Raw genomic sequence first — 16,565 nt, 5'->3', positions numbered from 1 at the left:
TCTTGCTATCTTTTATCTCTACGAAACACAAACATACACACATTAGTGGAGGGAGGTCAACACTGCTGGTAGAATTGGCCCTGATTCATTATATGTCTGAAACCCAATTATAAAGAACTTTGTAAATCACAATGGTTTCAATAAAATAAAAATTAAATATATATAAACACACACACATTCAGACTTCCATACAACAAAGCTTTATGTCTTGCTTTCCTTTATGTCTCTGACTTACCTTAACACACCTATAAAAACCCTATTCTAGAATTAAGATTTTTTTATCCCTCAGAGTATCTATTGCAACTCTGATTTTAATATCTAGCCACTTTTAATACTATACAACATTTCTATGTTGCATAATCTCGTAGAGGTCAGGGAAATGGCTCAAAGAGCTGCAATCATGCTTTACATGTATGAAAGGGCTCTGGAGCTGGAGAGATAGCACAGTGTTAATGCATCATTGCCTTGCATGTGACTGACCTGGGACGGTCCCGATTCATCTCTTGGCATTCTATATGGTCCCCCGAGCTCGCCAGGAGCTATTTCTGAGCACAGAGCCAGGAGTAACTCCTGAGCATCACCAGGTATGGCCCAAAAACCAATCAATCAACCAATAAACCTTTTTTATAAAAGGAATAAGGGGCCCGGAGAGATAGCACAGCGGCGTTTGCCTTGCAAGCAGCCGATCCAGGACCAAAGATGGTTGGTTCGAATCCCGGTGTCCCATATGGTCCCCCGTGTCTGCCAGGAACTATTTCTGAGCAGACAGCCAGGAGTAACCCCTGAGCACTGCCGGGTGTGACCCAAAAACAAAACAAACAAACAAACAAATAAATAAATAAATAAATAAATAAAAGGAATAAGGCCCAGGTTTGATTATCCAGCATTGCATGGTTCCAAAAGCAATACCAGGACTGGCAAAAAATATCAACTAATTTAAAATATATTTCTATATAACCTCTAAACTTTAAAAATCCCTACTACAAAAAAAAATTTTTTGGTCACACCCAGCAGCACTCAGGGGTTACTGCTCAGAGATTGCTCCTGACAGGCTCAAGGGACCACATGGGATGCTGGGATTTGAACCACCGTCCTTCTTCATGCAAGGCAAACGCCCTACCTTCATGCTATCTCTCCGGCCCCTACTATAAATTTTTAAAGAAGAATTACTGCCAATATTGGGGCCGAAGCAGTGGTGCAAGTGCTAAGGCATCTGCCTTGCACACGCTAGCCTAGGGCATACTGTGGTTTGATCCCCCAACATCCCATATGGTCCCCCAAGCTAGGAGCGATTTCTGAGCATATAACCAGGAGCCAACTCCTGAGCGTCACCAGGTGTGGCCCCAAAACCAAAAAGGAAAAAAAAAAAAGATTTGTTGCCAATGTACTTTTTAATATTTTAATATCCTGTTTAGATGATATAACTATTAATCCAACATCTAGTCTAATCAGCTACTTTCTTTCAAATATCCTCCAGTCAATTCCTAGTAGTTTTTTTTTTTTTATTTAAACACCTTGATTACATACATGATTGTGTTTGGGTTTCAGTCATGTAAAGAACACCACCCATCACCAGTGCAACATTCCCATCACCAATGTCCCAAATCTCCCTCCTCCCCACCCAACCCACACCTGTACTCTAGACAGGCTTTCTATAACCCTCATACGTTCTCATTATTAGAATAGTTCAAAATGTAGTTATTTCTCTAACTAAATTCATCACTCTTTGTGGTGAGCTTCCTGTGGTGAGCTGGAACTTCCAGCTCTTTTCTCTTTTGTGTCTGAAAATGATTATTGCAAGAATGTCTTTCATTTTTCTTAAAACCCATAGATGAGTGAGACCTTTCTGCGTTTTTCTCTCTCTCTCTCTGACTTATTTCACTCAGCATAATAGATTCCGTGTACATCCATGTATAGGAAAATGTCATGACTTCATCTCTCCTGACAGCTGCATAATATTCCATTGTGTATATGTACCACAGTTTCTTTAGCCATTCGTCTGTTGAAGGGCATCTTGGTTGTTTCCAGAGTCTTGCTATGGTAAATAGTGCTGCAATGAATATAGGTGTAAGGAAGGGGTTTTTGTATTGTATTTTTGTGTTCCTAGGGTATATTCCTAGGAGTTCCTAGTAGTTTTTTGAATAGCCCTTCACTTGCTACACTAATACATACTCTGTTGTCTCATCTAAAAAACACAAATGGAAGAAAGAATATCAATTTATAAATACTGAATCACAGATATAGAAGGTTTCCTAAAGGTAATCTACCTTCATTTACAAATTAGAAACTTGTAATATTCTATAATCCTGAATTTCCTGTTCCTGAATGCATCTAAATTTCCCACTTCTACATGTATTTTATAGTGTACATTCTAAGAACTAGTAGATTTTTTCTTTCTTTTAAAATTTTGGATCACACTCAGAGATGATAAAGCAATTAGCAGCATAAACCATTAACCTGTTTCACATATATTACATCAATTCATATACTAAAAGCAAATCACATGACCAAAAACTGGTGTCAAATAAGCAAGTAAAGTATAATACTCAAATTATTTGTATATGTTGGAGAAACTTTCCTCAATATAATCAAAGCCTTTACCATAAACTCACAGCTAACATATGGTCCATCACTCAAGAATCAGGCTTGGTGGTGCTCAGAAAACCATGTGGAGTATCAGAAATCGAACTCAGGTCAGCTGTGTGCAAGGCAAGTGCTGTCTGTTATTCTATCTCTCCAAACTAGCAGTTCTTAACTCTAATATGCAACAAACCCTAAAGACATTTCGAGGTCAAAGCAATTATACAATACTCCTCCAGGATTGTTATCTGTGGTCCCAAAATGAATAAACCGTAAGCAGTAACAAGAAACTCCAGTGTTTGGACCATAAAACCTCTTTTTAAAAAATGATCTTTGGGTGATTTTATCAGTGATAGTACAGAGGGTAAGGTGTTTGCCTTGCAGATGGCCAACTTCAGCTTTATCCCCAGCACCCTGAGCCTGCCAGGAGTGAGTGACCCCTGAGTGCAGAACCAGGAGTAAACCCTGAGTACTGCCAGATGTGGCTCCAAAACAAGCAAACAAAAGAATCTATATCCACTAATAAGACATTTTAAAGTTCATCCACAAAATATCATACAATTTGTATTGGGACCAAAACTTTTTTCTCATAAAAATTATTTCAGGAGACTGAATCAAGAAGTCAAAGTTTCAGACCATAATAACAAAATCACAATATGCAACTTGGTGGCATTAAGGTCTCTGCCAAAATTTTTCATTTCTGTCTCCAACTTACCGCTACTTGTGCTGAATCCATAAATCGTAGTCCAAAATAGTCACTTTCAATCAGGTCCAAATGGTACATAATCTGATCAAACAGCTCCTGTCCTTTGGCTTTTTTCTGCAATAAAAATATTATTTTAATAAAAATATTATTGATTCACAAGATCAACAAACCTGAAAACTAAAGATGACTTTAATTATAGAAGTGACATTTATTTATTTATTTATTTATTTATTTATTTATTTATTTTGTGTTCAGGGGTTTTGTATTCAGGGCTTTGTGTTGCAGTCTTCAGGGGATGATCCTATGAGATACTGTGGACTGATCCTGCTTCAGCAGTGTACAAGGTAAATGCCCTACCCACTATACTCCAACACCCACAAATAAATATATTTTTAAAGCAATATTTGCCATCAGCATGAAGCAGGTTATAAGTAAGATACTACAGTTTACCAGTAACTTTTTTTTTAATTTTAGGGGACTGAAGAGATTCGATTTCAGGTAGTGTACTTGCTTTACATATGGTCACCCAAGTTTGATGCCTAACATCCCATATGGTCCTCTCTAAGCCCTGGCCAGAAGTGATCCAATACCAAAATAAAAAACTTTTTATTTTAGGTGCCATGATTTACAAATTAATAAGATCTGCAAATGTATCCACTTCTCTCCTCATTTGTATCAGTGATGCCCCCATTTTATTCCATGCCCCCTGTGGTAAGCTTCCTGGGTTACTCCTAGATCTGCACTCAGAAATCGATCCTGGCAGACTTGGGGGACCAGATGGGATGCCAGGAATCAAACACAGATCTGTCCCAGATCAGTCACATGCAAGGCAAATGCCCTACAGTGCCTACTTTTTTTTTTAATAATTTTGTTTTTGTTTTTGTTTTTTGAGCCACACCAATGACACATCCTGGCTATGTGCTCAGAAATCGCCTCTGTCTTTGGGGAACCATATGGGACACCAGGGATCAAACTGAGGTCCGTCCTAGGTCAGCCGCATGCAAGGCAAACACCCACTGCTATGCTATCGCTCTGGCCCCTAGAGTGCCTGGTTTTTTTTTTTTTTGGTTTTTTGTTTTTGGGTCATTTCTGCCAGCACTTAGGGGTTACTCCTGGCTCTATACTCAGAAATCACTCCTGGCAGGCTCAGGGGACCATGTGGGATACCAGGATTCAAACTACCGTCCTTCTGTATGCAAGGCAAATGCCCTACCTCCATGCTATGTCTCCGGCCCCTTTGAAGGTGCTTTTTAAACACACATACACTTAGAATTTGAGACGGTAATTATATCTGGTGAACAGTTTGTCTGTTTGTTTTGGGCGGCCACACCCAGCAGTGTTTAGTGGTTATTCCTGCTCAGTGCACAGGAATCAGTCCTGGCAGGCTCGGGAGACCATATGGTTCCCAGGGATCGAATCCAGAGCAACTATGGGCAAAGCAAGCACCTTATCCACTATATAATCACTCTAGCCCCTGGTAAATAGCTTTTAGTAAAAAGACAGAGACTAGCATCATCAGGGTTGACTTGGAGAGTATTATAAGTAGAAAAGGGCAGTCATCATGTTTGTACTGGCCAGCTCCATAAACTCACTCTTTTCTTTCTTTTTTTTAGTTTTTCAGGCCACACCTGTTTGATGCTCAGGGGTTACTCCTGGCTAAGTGCTCAGAATTTGCCCCTGGCTTGGGGGGACCATATGGGTGCCAGGGGATCAAACCACGGTCCTTCCTTGGCTAGCACTTGCAAGGCAGACATCTTACCTCTAGCGCCACCTCACCGGCCCTGAAACTCACTCTTTTCTTAAAAGAGATGTAAACCAAGCTGAGAAAAATCTTAAGTACACTGGTCACTCAGCCAAAAGTTGCAATCTTGGAAGAAAAGGGCAGGCCAAGCCCCAACCCTATTGAAGACAAGCCTGCTGCACCCATCTCCCATCATCAATGTTTTGCCTATGGCTCTGTCTCACCACTCCTCTAATGGTTCTCAGTGGATGCACCAATCTGACCAAACTTCAGGTATGGTGGTATTTGAACTGATATCACCTGGGATCTTCTGTAGGGAGTGCAGGCATCATTCACCCCCCAACCCCCACATCTTCCTTTTGGGAGGCCTGGCAGCTGAGAGCATGCCCCACAAATGTCACAGTATCAGTAATAGTGCTCTGAATTCCTGGACAACTTCATTTGTTTGATGTGGTCATCCCCCATAGAAACACACTAATTTATGTGTACCTTGAGGTCATTTAACATTCAAAAAACAGGGGCCCGAGCAGTGGTACCTTTGCCTTGCATGCGTTAACCTAGGACTAACCAAGGTTGGATCCCCCAGCGTCCCATATGGTACCCCCCCCGAGCCAGGAACAATTTCTGAGCGCATAGCCAGGAGTTACCCCTGAGCATCACCAGGTGTGACCCAAAAAACAAACAAACAAAAAGGGAAACAAATAACAGAATGGATAGCTAACAACAATAGCTTACTAAACCTCTGTCATTATCTTAATGACTTCATTGGAAATACAATAATTTTCACATATTTGTTATAACTATACTTCTTTTCTTAGATTTTCTTTCTTCTCTTCCTTTTCCTTTTTTCCTTTCCTTTTTTTTTTTTAAACTTTGATCTCCCTTGTCTGGAAACTATGTGATGCATTTTTCTTAAGTGGAGTAAAAAAAAATTGCACAGGGAAAAAAGGTAGAAAAAAATATAAGTAAATGGCAAAAGCAAAAATGGAATAGAAAAAGAAATAGTATTCTGGCTTATTTCACTTAGTGTATGCTTATGAAGTTTATCCATATTGTAGAGATTTCATTTCTTTTCAAAACAAAGTAACATTCTATGGTATGTATACACCATTCTTTTTTTGGTTTTTGGTTTTTGGGTCACACTCGGCAGTGTTCAGGGGTTACTCCTGGCTCCATGCTCAGAAATCGCTCCTGGCAGACTCAGAGGGCCATATGAAATGCCGGGATTTGAACCACCAACCTTCTGCATGCAAGGCAAACCCTTACCTCCAAGCTATCTCTCCAGCCCTGTATACACCATTCTTACAGATTCCTTCATCTATTTGAAGAGGTTTGCTTCTATGTCATGATCATTATGTATCATACTACTTCATGATCAGTGTTATACTAGTAAATATTTGAATGACTAATTTCAATTCTTCTAGATATATATGGTAATTCTTTCTATGTTAATGTTTTTGAGGAATTCCAAATGCTTTGAGCCACACTCTGTGGCACTCAGGTTATTCCTGGCAGGCTCAGGGGACCATATGGGATGCCAGGAATCAAACCATCATCAGTCCTGGGTCAGTCGAGTGCAAGGCAAAGACCCCACCACTGTGCTATCTCTCCAGCCCGTAACTTAACTATTTTATACAGATATAACAATTAAGTTTTTTTCTGGGAAAAAAAATGATTTTTCTGCCTCTTCACCAATCTTTAGTTTTTTGCTCATTTTTAATAATAGCCATTCCAATAATGTGATTTTTGACTTGCATTTCCCTATTTTCTCATACTTGTTTAACCATATATCTTTGGGGAAATGTCTATTAAAGTCCTCTGTTCATTTCTTAATTGCTTGGTGTTATTTTTTTAACAATTTATTTCTGTTTATAAAATTTTATTTAGTTTCTTATTTAATCATCATAATTTACAAAGCTGCCAATAATAAGAGTAATAAGTATTCAATGCTCCATGTTTCAATGACGAAAAAGTTTCGGGGCCGGGCAGTGGCGCTAAAGGTAAGGTGCGCCTGCCTTGCCTGCGCTAGCCTTGGACGGACCGCGGTTCGATCCCCCGGTGTCCCATATGGTCCCCCAAACCAGGAGCAACTTCTGAGCGCATAGCCAGGAGTAACCCCTGAGCGTTACCGGGTGTGGCCCAAAAACCAAAAACCAAAAAAAAAAAAAAAAAAAAAAAGAAAAAGAAAAAGTTTCATCACCAACCTGACATTCCTCCATCAAAAACCCACAATTCCCTCCCTTTCTCCATCCACCACTTCAGCAAACTTTTCTTATTTATTATTTTTTTTATAGTTTGGGTCACATGCTTACAAGAGTTCACTCAGTTGACACAAATTTAGCATTTGGACTTTTCAATAAAATCAGTTTTCTCAGGAGCGTAACCTAGTATTTGACAAAAGGTCCTGAACACACAACACAACCTTGAACACATTCACACATACACATACAATATCAAAACTCACGAACATGCACACATACAACCCAGGGTATACACACACACAAACTCAACTATAACAGAAAAACAACCTGGAGTGTACATGCACATACATTCATGCACACAGCTCAGTTCTGCAACACATAGTGTCTGGAGCACAAATATACAGATAAATTCAATTCTGACAAACAGATTCTGTATGTCAATACTGACAAACACAAGTTTGGCACTTTTTAACTGTCCTATGTTTCAGATTTTATGCTCTTTCTTTGTGAATTCATTTCATAGTAGATTTCTTGGAGAAGGAACAAGTAGCTGTTAAAGTTGTCACTACCTCTTTCAAACTTTATCCATTATCGTCTCTATTTAAATATAAAACCTAAGGGGCTAGAGTGATATAGTATAACAGGTAGGGCACCTTCCTTGCACGCTGACCAGGTTTGGTTCTACACACCCCATGATTCCCCCAGCACTGCCAGGAGAGCAGAGCCAGAGTAACCTCTGAGCATCTCAGGTTTTGACTAAAAATATAAAAATGAAATGGGGGGAGGGATAGAAGGTTTTTAAAACGATACTTTTAGAAACCAGAGAGACAGTACAGGATAAGGGCATATACCTTGCATGCGGCTAATACTGGACAGGCCTGAGTTCAATTCCCAGCATCCCATATGGTCCCCGGAGCCTTCCAGGATTTCTGAGCATAGAGCATAGAGTCAGGAGTAACCTGAGAGCTGCTGGGTATGGCCCCAAAATAAAACCAAAGAATCAAAAAAGAAACCAGAGAGATAGTATAGCAAGTAGGTCACTTGCCTTATGCTGGCCCACCAGACATATCATTTGGGCCCCAATATAAGCCCTGAGCATCACAGGGTGTGCCCCCACCCCAAAAACTCCACAATTTCTTTATATTTATTTTTCCTTTTTTTTTTTCCTGATTTTTGGGCCACTCCTAATGGCACTCAAAGGTTACTCCTGGCTCTCACTCAGAAGTTACTACTGGCAGGTTGGGGGAGGGGTGTGCATATGGGATTCCAAGGATCAAACCCTGGTTGGTTGGGTGAAAGGCAAACGCCCTATACACTGTGCTATCACTCTGGCCCCTAATTTCTCCTCCTTTTGTTATTGTTGTTTCTGCACACACTTGAAAGCAGTGCTCACACACCTGGCTGTCATAGTACTTGGACACTTTCAGTTGTTCTATTGACAGCTGAGCCATCCCCAGAAATCAGCAAAAGATAATTAAATAACCCTCTCTGAATTGAGAGGAAAGGAGCGATGGAGCAAGAAAATGACTCCCACTACTGGCATAGATTAATTTGAAGTTCACAGGTGAAATTCTTTTTAAAAATATTTCCTTTCTTTCTGCAGGACCAGGGGTTGCATTCACTCGGCTGCAGTGCTCAGGTATATCTGAATGCAGTACTTATCATGGGTCTCATACCTAGCTGGGGTACTCACACACTTCTCAGTTGAAGCACTCAACAACTGGAGTCCCACATTTTAGCTGCATTGCTTGCACACACCTGGCTCTTGTGACCACAGATCGCATACTTTGCTAAAGTATGAGGTATTTCAAACAAAAGAATTGCTAGGATAGCTTTCAGGTATGTACAATAGGATAGAGACTTGAACTTGAGGTTTTAGCACCTCACACTTGCAATGCAGGTGATTTGATTGCTAAATAACTCCCCCTACACGCCTCCCCTAATTTAGTCTATTTAATAAAAAATAATTCCATACATATATTTTGGTGACCTTAATCCTAAATAAAAAATCGTCCATTCAATTTCTTTTTTTTTTTTTTTTTTTTTTGGCTTTTGGGCCACACCCGTTTGATGCTTAGGGGTTATTCCTGGCTAAGTGCTCAGAAATCGCCCCTGGCTTGGGGGGACCATATGGGACACCCGGGGATCGAACCACGGTCCTTCCTTGGCTAGCGCTTGCAAGGCAGACACTTTACCTCTAGCGCCACCTCGCCAGCCCTGGTCCATTCAATTTCTAAAATCAGTTCTAAATCTTCCAGAATACTAAACTGGTCGAAAACTAAGCCAGAAAAAGAGAAATTTTTGTAATTAATATTTTTTTACTGAGATATCTATCATATCATAGTTTACAATACTTAAGCCACTATTTTAAAGCTGCAGAGCTACTTCACCTCCACCCTCTTTTCTCTACACATAAACATTCTTGGGAGCCCAGAGACAAAAAGTTCAGTGGCCTAGAATGCTTGATTTACAAGCATAAGGTAGTGAGTTCAATCCCTACTGTTACCACCACATATACCAAAATGTGATCCAAATAACTTCTACCTCTGATCCTTGGTGTCACAAGCAATTTCCATCCATTCTGCAGCCAGGTCAATGTGAGTAGCACAACTGAAAGGCTGATGACCCCACAGTGAGTAAAACTAGACAAGATTGAGTGAGCACCACAGACAGGTGAAGGTGACGACCCCTGGGAAGAACTTGTGTGGAGACTGCACTAGCCCACAGCAAGCACAACAAGAATGTGAGGGAACATCACAACTAATGAGTGTGAGCTTTGGCAAACACCACAATCATATATGTGTGCTACTTGTGGTCATTGCAATATCATGTAGTATCAATAATGACAAAATAAAGGAAAAACAACAAAAAAATTAACATTCCTCTGGCCTATTTTTTCTTAAGGAAAGCAGATTAGATGACAGTCAATGCCAATTTTATGTCCGCGATAACATCAAAAGTTAGCTTTCAAACTCTAAGATTTCACTTGCTAAGCTGAAAAGGTAATTGTTCTACTTCCAGAGAATCAAATCTAAAACTCTTAGCTTTTCATTACAATTGTCTGCAGGAGAATCTAGATAGCATTTTCTGGTTAGACACATATACCCTTTCAAACATGCCAAGCCTAGGAAACCATTCTATACCAGTCACTAGCCAACTGTCCTCCCACTTGAAAATCTAGTGCTATTTCTTATCCATATCACACCACCTCTTTAAAAAGCTCCTTTACAAATTCTACTTTCCAAGTATCAGCCTCTCCATTAATAAACTTAAGACTTCATACTTCAAATATTAGATAATAAGAGACTTTTCTCCAGTCTCTTACACAGCATTTTCAAGCTTTTCATCATCTATCTAATGATACTTTAAAAAAATAATACATGAAACTCTTTTTTTTTTTTTTTTTTTTTTTTTCGGTTTTTGGGTCACACCCGGCGGTGCTCAGGGGTTACTCCTGGCTGTCTACTCAGAAATAACTCCTGGCAGGCACGGGGGACCATATGGGACACCAGGATTCGAACCAACCACCTTAGGTTCTGGATCGGCTGCTTGCAAGGCAAGCACTGCTGTGCTCTCTCCGGGTCCATATATGAAACTCTTGACACAAAATAAGAAAGGTCTATGAAAACTAACTTCATAAAGTATCACATATTGGAATGTTTGACAAACCCTACAAGTTCTTAAAAAAAGAAAATTTGAGTGACTTTAAAGTGTTGAGCCCGGTAGCTGGTTCAGTATTAAAAGCCTGAAGCAGGAGAAAGATTATAGAAGGAAAGGTGTTTGCCTTGAAGCAAACAGCCAACCCATTTCAATTCCTGGCATCCATTATAGTCCCCCAGAATTGCCAGGAGTGATTATCCTGCAGACCTTGGAGTAATCCCTGAGCATCACCTGTGCAGCACACCAAAAACCAAACAGACAAAAAGTAGCTGCTTTCTGGGGCTGGAGAGATAATACAGCAGGTAAGTTTCAGGCCTCTAATGCAGCCAACCTATTCAATCCCCAGCCATCATTTACTTGGCATTCGCTGAGTAGCCCCAGGTGTATAAAGCAAGTAATAAATCCTGAATTTTTGGGTGTGTCCCAAAAACCATTTTAAAAAATTAAGTAAGGGGTCGGAGATATAGCACAGCAGTAGGGCATTTGCCTTGCACGTGGCTGACCCAGAACAGACCTGGGTTCAATCTCCAGCATCCATGTGGTCCCAAGTCAGGAACAATTTCTGAGAACATAGCCAGGAATAACCCCTGAGCATCACCAGGTATGCCCCCCCACAAAAAAATTAAGTGACTGATTTTCATGTACGAAACTGTGAATCTGATCCCCAGCACTATCCAAATGTACTAAGCACAATTTTTGCAACTATTCTCTGCAACTCTCAAGCAACCCAACAGAGTGTGAATATCCTGTGCTGGAAGGTATGACAGTACACGTAACTATTAAGGTTAGCAGGGACCACAACTAAAGACATGCGAGCACTGCAGGCAGAAGTACAACTCCTCGGGAGTACAGGTATAAGCCCCTTAGATCCCTGGTGAACAAACACATCAAGCATATCAGAATGTGTCTGAATACAACTAATTGCATCTAACTCTGATGAGCAGGCGTGCAAGCATAAAAGCTAAAGTGTGCAAACCCCCATAAGCACAACCAAGTGTTTAACCCAGTGAGCACCATAAATAAGCAAGTGTGACTCCTGGAGGGAAGAGAAGGGGAAGGAGGAGAGAGTGAGAGAAGAAAAGGGGAGAGGAGAAGGGAACAGGAAGGGAGGTGAGGGACTTTTTCAATGCCTTAAAGTTTCTCAAACTAAAATCCTAAAAATATCCAGTCTACATACAAAGATAATATATACTTATATAACCCAATTCAAACCATTTCAAGAAATTGTTGTTTTCTAGTCATGCCAGGGATTAAACCCAGGACCTCACACATGCAACAAAAGTGTTCTACTGCTGAGATTCACCTTCTGACCCCAGGAAATTCTACATCTTTAATTTTATTAAATTCCATCATTTTTAATTTTTTATTTTTATTTTATTCTTTTTTTTTTTGTTTTTTGTTTTTTTGGTTACACCTGGCAACACTCAGAAATTGCTCCTGGCAGGCTCAGGGGACCATATGGGATACTGAGATCTGAACCATCCTTCTATGTGCAAGGCAAATGCCCTACCACTGTGCTATCTCCCCGGGCCCTATATTCCATTTTTTTAAATGCATAAGATACATTGTAAATTATTTAGTTGATCTGAATGTTCACAAAACCATTCAATTACTTAATTTCTCACAGTGAATCAAAGGCCTTACAGAATTTGTTCAGTTATGTGTTGCAGCAGCATCTAAGCTATTACCCTTTGGAAAGATACACTTTGATTCTGTAAGACTTTTTACAGAAGAAGGAAGATATTGCTTACAACAACAAATTGTGAACTTGCTTAGTATAATTTCACTAGTGTAAAAGATTTAATGTAAATATTTTACTGCAGGAAAAGACATAAAAAGAATTTGATGTTAGAGGACATTTCAGAAAGAAATTATACTCCCGTTGCTTCAAAAACAAGGTCTATAAAAAAAAAAACTTAACATCTAAATAGACTGAACTGGGGTTGGGAATAGATCAAAGAGCTACAGTGCCTGTTTTACAAGCCCCTGTATTACATGGTCCTCCAAGTATTGCCAGGTGCATCCTTCACCAAAACAAACAAGCAAAAAAAAAAAATTACATAGTATTGTTTTACATTGTGAGTCAATTATGTACTGGTAACTGCAATAAAAAGCTATCTAAAGTCTGAACATAATTGTAACACTTTATAAAGATTATAGTACATTAAAAAAAAATCCCTACAAACTACTTATTGAAGGCACAAGAATATAAAAGTCAGAGCTAAGAGATGTGAATATGTGAAGAAAGTCAGAGCTAAGAGATGTGAAGAAAATGTTTTTCTCACTGAAGAAATCTAGAAACATCCCAAATTGCAAAGGAAATACTTATTTTTGAAGAAAGGAAATGTACTGAAATACAGTAAACTATAAAGAACTAAACTCTGACAACATACATGTATGCATACTTGGGGGAAGACAGGAAAGGACTTCCCAAAAAGTAACCAGTGGGGCTGGAGAGATAGCACAGCGTTAGGGTGTTTGCCTTGCTTGCAGGACGATGTTAGAATCCCAGTATCCTATATGGTCCCCTGAGCCTGCCAGGGGCGATTTCTGAACTGTAGAGTCAGGAGTGGCCCCTGAGCGCTGCCAGGTATGACCCCCCCAAAAAAAAACAAAAAACAAAAAAAAAAAAATAAGTAACCAATGACTTCAGAGGTCTCTTCTGGAGACATCTGGCCAGCAGTTTAATGTTAAGACCTGGTGTTAGGAGTCTGCTGTAGCCCAGCAGTGTTCAGGGGACAAGGGTCATACTCAGCAATATTTAAGGGCCCCCCAGTATTCAGGGGCCCCCAGCCCTATATCCCAGAAGTGTTAGAGGTAAGCTATGCAGCAGCAAGTCTTGTGTCAGTCCTTTGTGCTATCTCGCCAGGTAAGTATTGTTATCATTCTCAAAGACTTACACTGCTTTAATAATTGTTCAACAAAGATGATAAGAAAACCACTAGATTACACTAGACACTGTCATCATAATGAGCAATACAAAAGTTTCTCAAACTAACCAGGGATGTAATTCAGTGGCATACACATGTTTTGCATGTATAGAGCCCTAAGCTTTATTACAGTAACAAAAACAGTAACAACAAGAAAACTAAAGTCTCATGTCAAAAGTGCCTGATCATTTAAATCCATGTTTCCCAAAGTGGATGATACCATCCCCGAGGGGACAGGGGGTAGGGGTGGTGCTGAAAAGATGATTCAGGTCAGCAAAACTGGGGAGTGCATTATCTGTTAGTTTTAAGAAAGTAGATTTCTTGGGGAGTGGGGTGCTATGTCTTCTGAAAAGGGAGGGGTAGGCCAAATAAATTTGGGAGCCTCAGATTAAAAAGGCTTAGTATCAATTACTGATTTCAGAGAAATACTATCATTTCAGATCCCTCAGATTATCTCATCCTATATGAGTGATAAAATGTCTGAGCCATACTAACCTCCATTCTACTTCCACAGGAAGTTAGCAGTCACCATTACCATAGAAAGAGCAAATGAAGATAATCCCCTCAGAATTTACAGGTTAGCAAGAATTACATACCGGCAAGTCCACACTGACATCTGTTCCATCCAGAAGGGACACACGACATGTGATGATAGACTTTGCATCTCCAGCTGCTGGAATGTGAGTAGAAGCTCTTTGAGCTTCCCGAAGACGTTCCTTCTCAGCATGTTTACGCATAGACCGTCGCCCAAGAGTTCTACGGAAGAAACGCAGCATCTTTGCCACTAAAAAGATAGAAAAAATTTCATCAGAAAATTCCCACAATTTTCAAATAGTGCTATTTAGAAAATGCTACAGGTATTAGTAGAAACGCTATTAAAATAACTTCCTGATCAAGTATATTTGGGAAAATTTAAAATAAAAAGAAACTAGCTCCTATAGTTCAAAAATTTAATAAATAGGGGCCAGAGCAGTGACGCAGCGGTAGGGCATTTGCCTTGCAAGCAGCTGACCTAGGACAGACTTCAGTTCGATCTCCCAGGAATAACCCGAACGTCACGGGTGTGACCCATAAAAAAAGCCCCAAAATTTAGTAAATATCCTTAAATTAAGTGAGCTCTAGCTTAGAGCATTTGTTAACTTATTTAATTATTGCATAAGAAGCTCATCAGGTGCAGAAGGCAATCATTTGTGAAGCTCTTCAAGCCTTTGGGCAATAAATTTTTTTTTTCTTTTTTGGTTTTTGGGTCACATCCAGCAGCACTCAGGGTTTCCTCCTGGATCTATGCTCAGAAATCGCTCCTGGCAGGCTCGGGAGACCATATGGGATGCAGGGATTCAAACCATCGTCCTCCTGCATGCAAGGCAAACCCCCTACCTCCATGCTATCTCTCCGGCCCCTTGGGCAATAAATTTTATATCCTTTTGGGGGGGTCACACCCTGCAGTGCTCAGGGGTTACTCCTGGCTCTATGCTCAGAAATCACTCCTGGCAGGCTCGAGGGACCATATGGGATGCCAGGATTTGAACCACCGTCCTTATGCATGCAAGGCAAATGCCTTACCTCCATGCTATCTCTCCGGCCCCAGATTTTATATCAATTTATAAAATAATTAAGATATTAAGATATTCATTCATGATCATAACAATACTAAGGATTTCCTTTTTCTGGTTTTAGTTTTTGTGTCAAATCAAGGGCTACTTTGGGACTATTCCTGGCTTGGAGCTCAGTAGTGGTGATTCCTAAAAGTGCTATGGACCAGGCATTTCTGGGAACATGTCAAGGACTCTCAGGGAAAGGAGTTCCCTAAGTAATTGCCTTACCCATGGCAGACGGGATTCAAACCCCAGCATCCTCTATGGTCTTCAGAGCACAGCCAAGAATGATCCCAGAGAGCAGAGCAAGGACTTACACTAACACACTAACACACTAACACACTGGGTGTGCCCCACAAAGACCCAGCTAATAATTTTGTCATAACATTATAATCACTAATTAATCTAACTCATATAACCATGAAGTGTGAGAAATGTACAAATGAAGACAGAGAAAGTTAATTTCTTATCTTGCTAACTCAAATTCAATAAATAATTCTAACACAGATGCACGTGCGCGCACGCACACACGTATTGGTGTGAGAGACAGTACAAGCAGTTAAGTCGCTAGCTTTCAATAGGCAAACCCTGGCTTAATCAACACCACACATGGTTCCCCAGCACTGTCAGGAATGATCCCTAAGCATAAAACCTGTGGCAAGTCATTAGCACAACCAGAAGTGGCCCCAAACCGAAAAATAAATTAATAAAATTTAAAAACTAAAATGTAGAGGGGCAGGATGAGAAAAAAAAAATAAAACGTGGAAATGTATGTGGCTGCTTGGTGGAGGGAATAGAATTCAAGAGAGAATTGTTTTCAAAAAAAAGCTTCAGGGCCCGGAGAGATAGCACAGCGGTGTTTGCCTTGCAAGCAGCCGATCCAGGACCAAAGGTGGTTGGTTCGAATCCTGGTGTCCCATATGGTCCCCCGTGCCTGCCAGGAGCTATTTCTGAGCAGACAGCCAGGAGTAACCCCTGAGCACTGCTGAGTGTGGCCCAAAAACAAAACAAAACAAAACAAAAAGCTTCAGAATACAAAATTCAACTAGTGACATTTATAAAAATGATCAAAATACAAGCTAATTTAGGAGCCGGAGAGATAGCATGGAGGTAGGGCATTTGCCTTGCATGCAGAAGGACGGTGGTTCGAAT

The 16,565-nt window shown here is 40.2% G+C and overlaps 1 protein-coding gene across 2 annotated transcripts in view; it reads right to left on the bottom strand.

Moving 5' to 3' along the window:
• The window catches only part of EPB41L5 (erythrocyte membrane protein band 4.1 like 5), a 163,459-nt gene that overhangs the window by 128,740 nt on the left and 18,154 nt on the right, over nt 1-16,565 (bottom strand). For both annotated transcript variants that reach the window (XM_049773146.1, XM_049773145.1), the window contains exons 2-3: nt 14,415-14,602; nt 3,296-3,400 (exon numbers count right to left, since the gene is read on the bottom strand). In XM_049773146.1, coding sequence (XP_049629103.1) covers nt 3,296-3,400; nt 14,415-14,594 — 285 coding nt within the window. In that variant the 5' untranslated portion in view covers nt 14,595-14,602. The remainder of the gene's footprint in view (nt 1-3,295; nt 3,401-14,414; nt 14,603-16,565) is intronic.

Source organism: Suncus etruscus, chromosome 5 (assembly GCF_024139225.1).
Source record: "Suncus etruscus isolate mSunEtr1 chromosome 5, mSunEtr1.pri.cur, whole genome shotgun sequence".
Classification (NCBI taxonomy): Eukaryota; Metazoa; Chordata; class Mammalia; order Eulipotyphla; family Soricidae; genus Suncus; species Suncus etruscus.
Note: the sequence above shows the minus strand (reverse complement) of the source record. Positions and strands in the feature narration are given on the sequence as shown.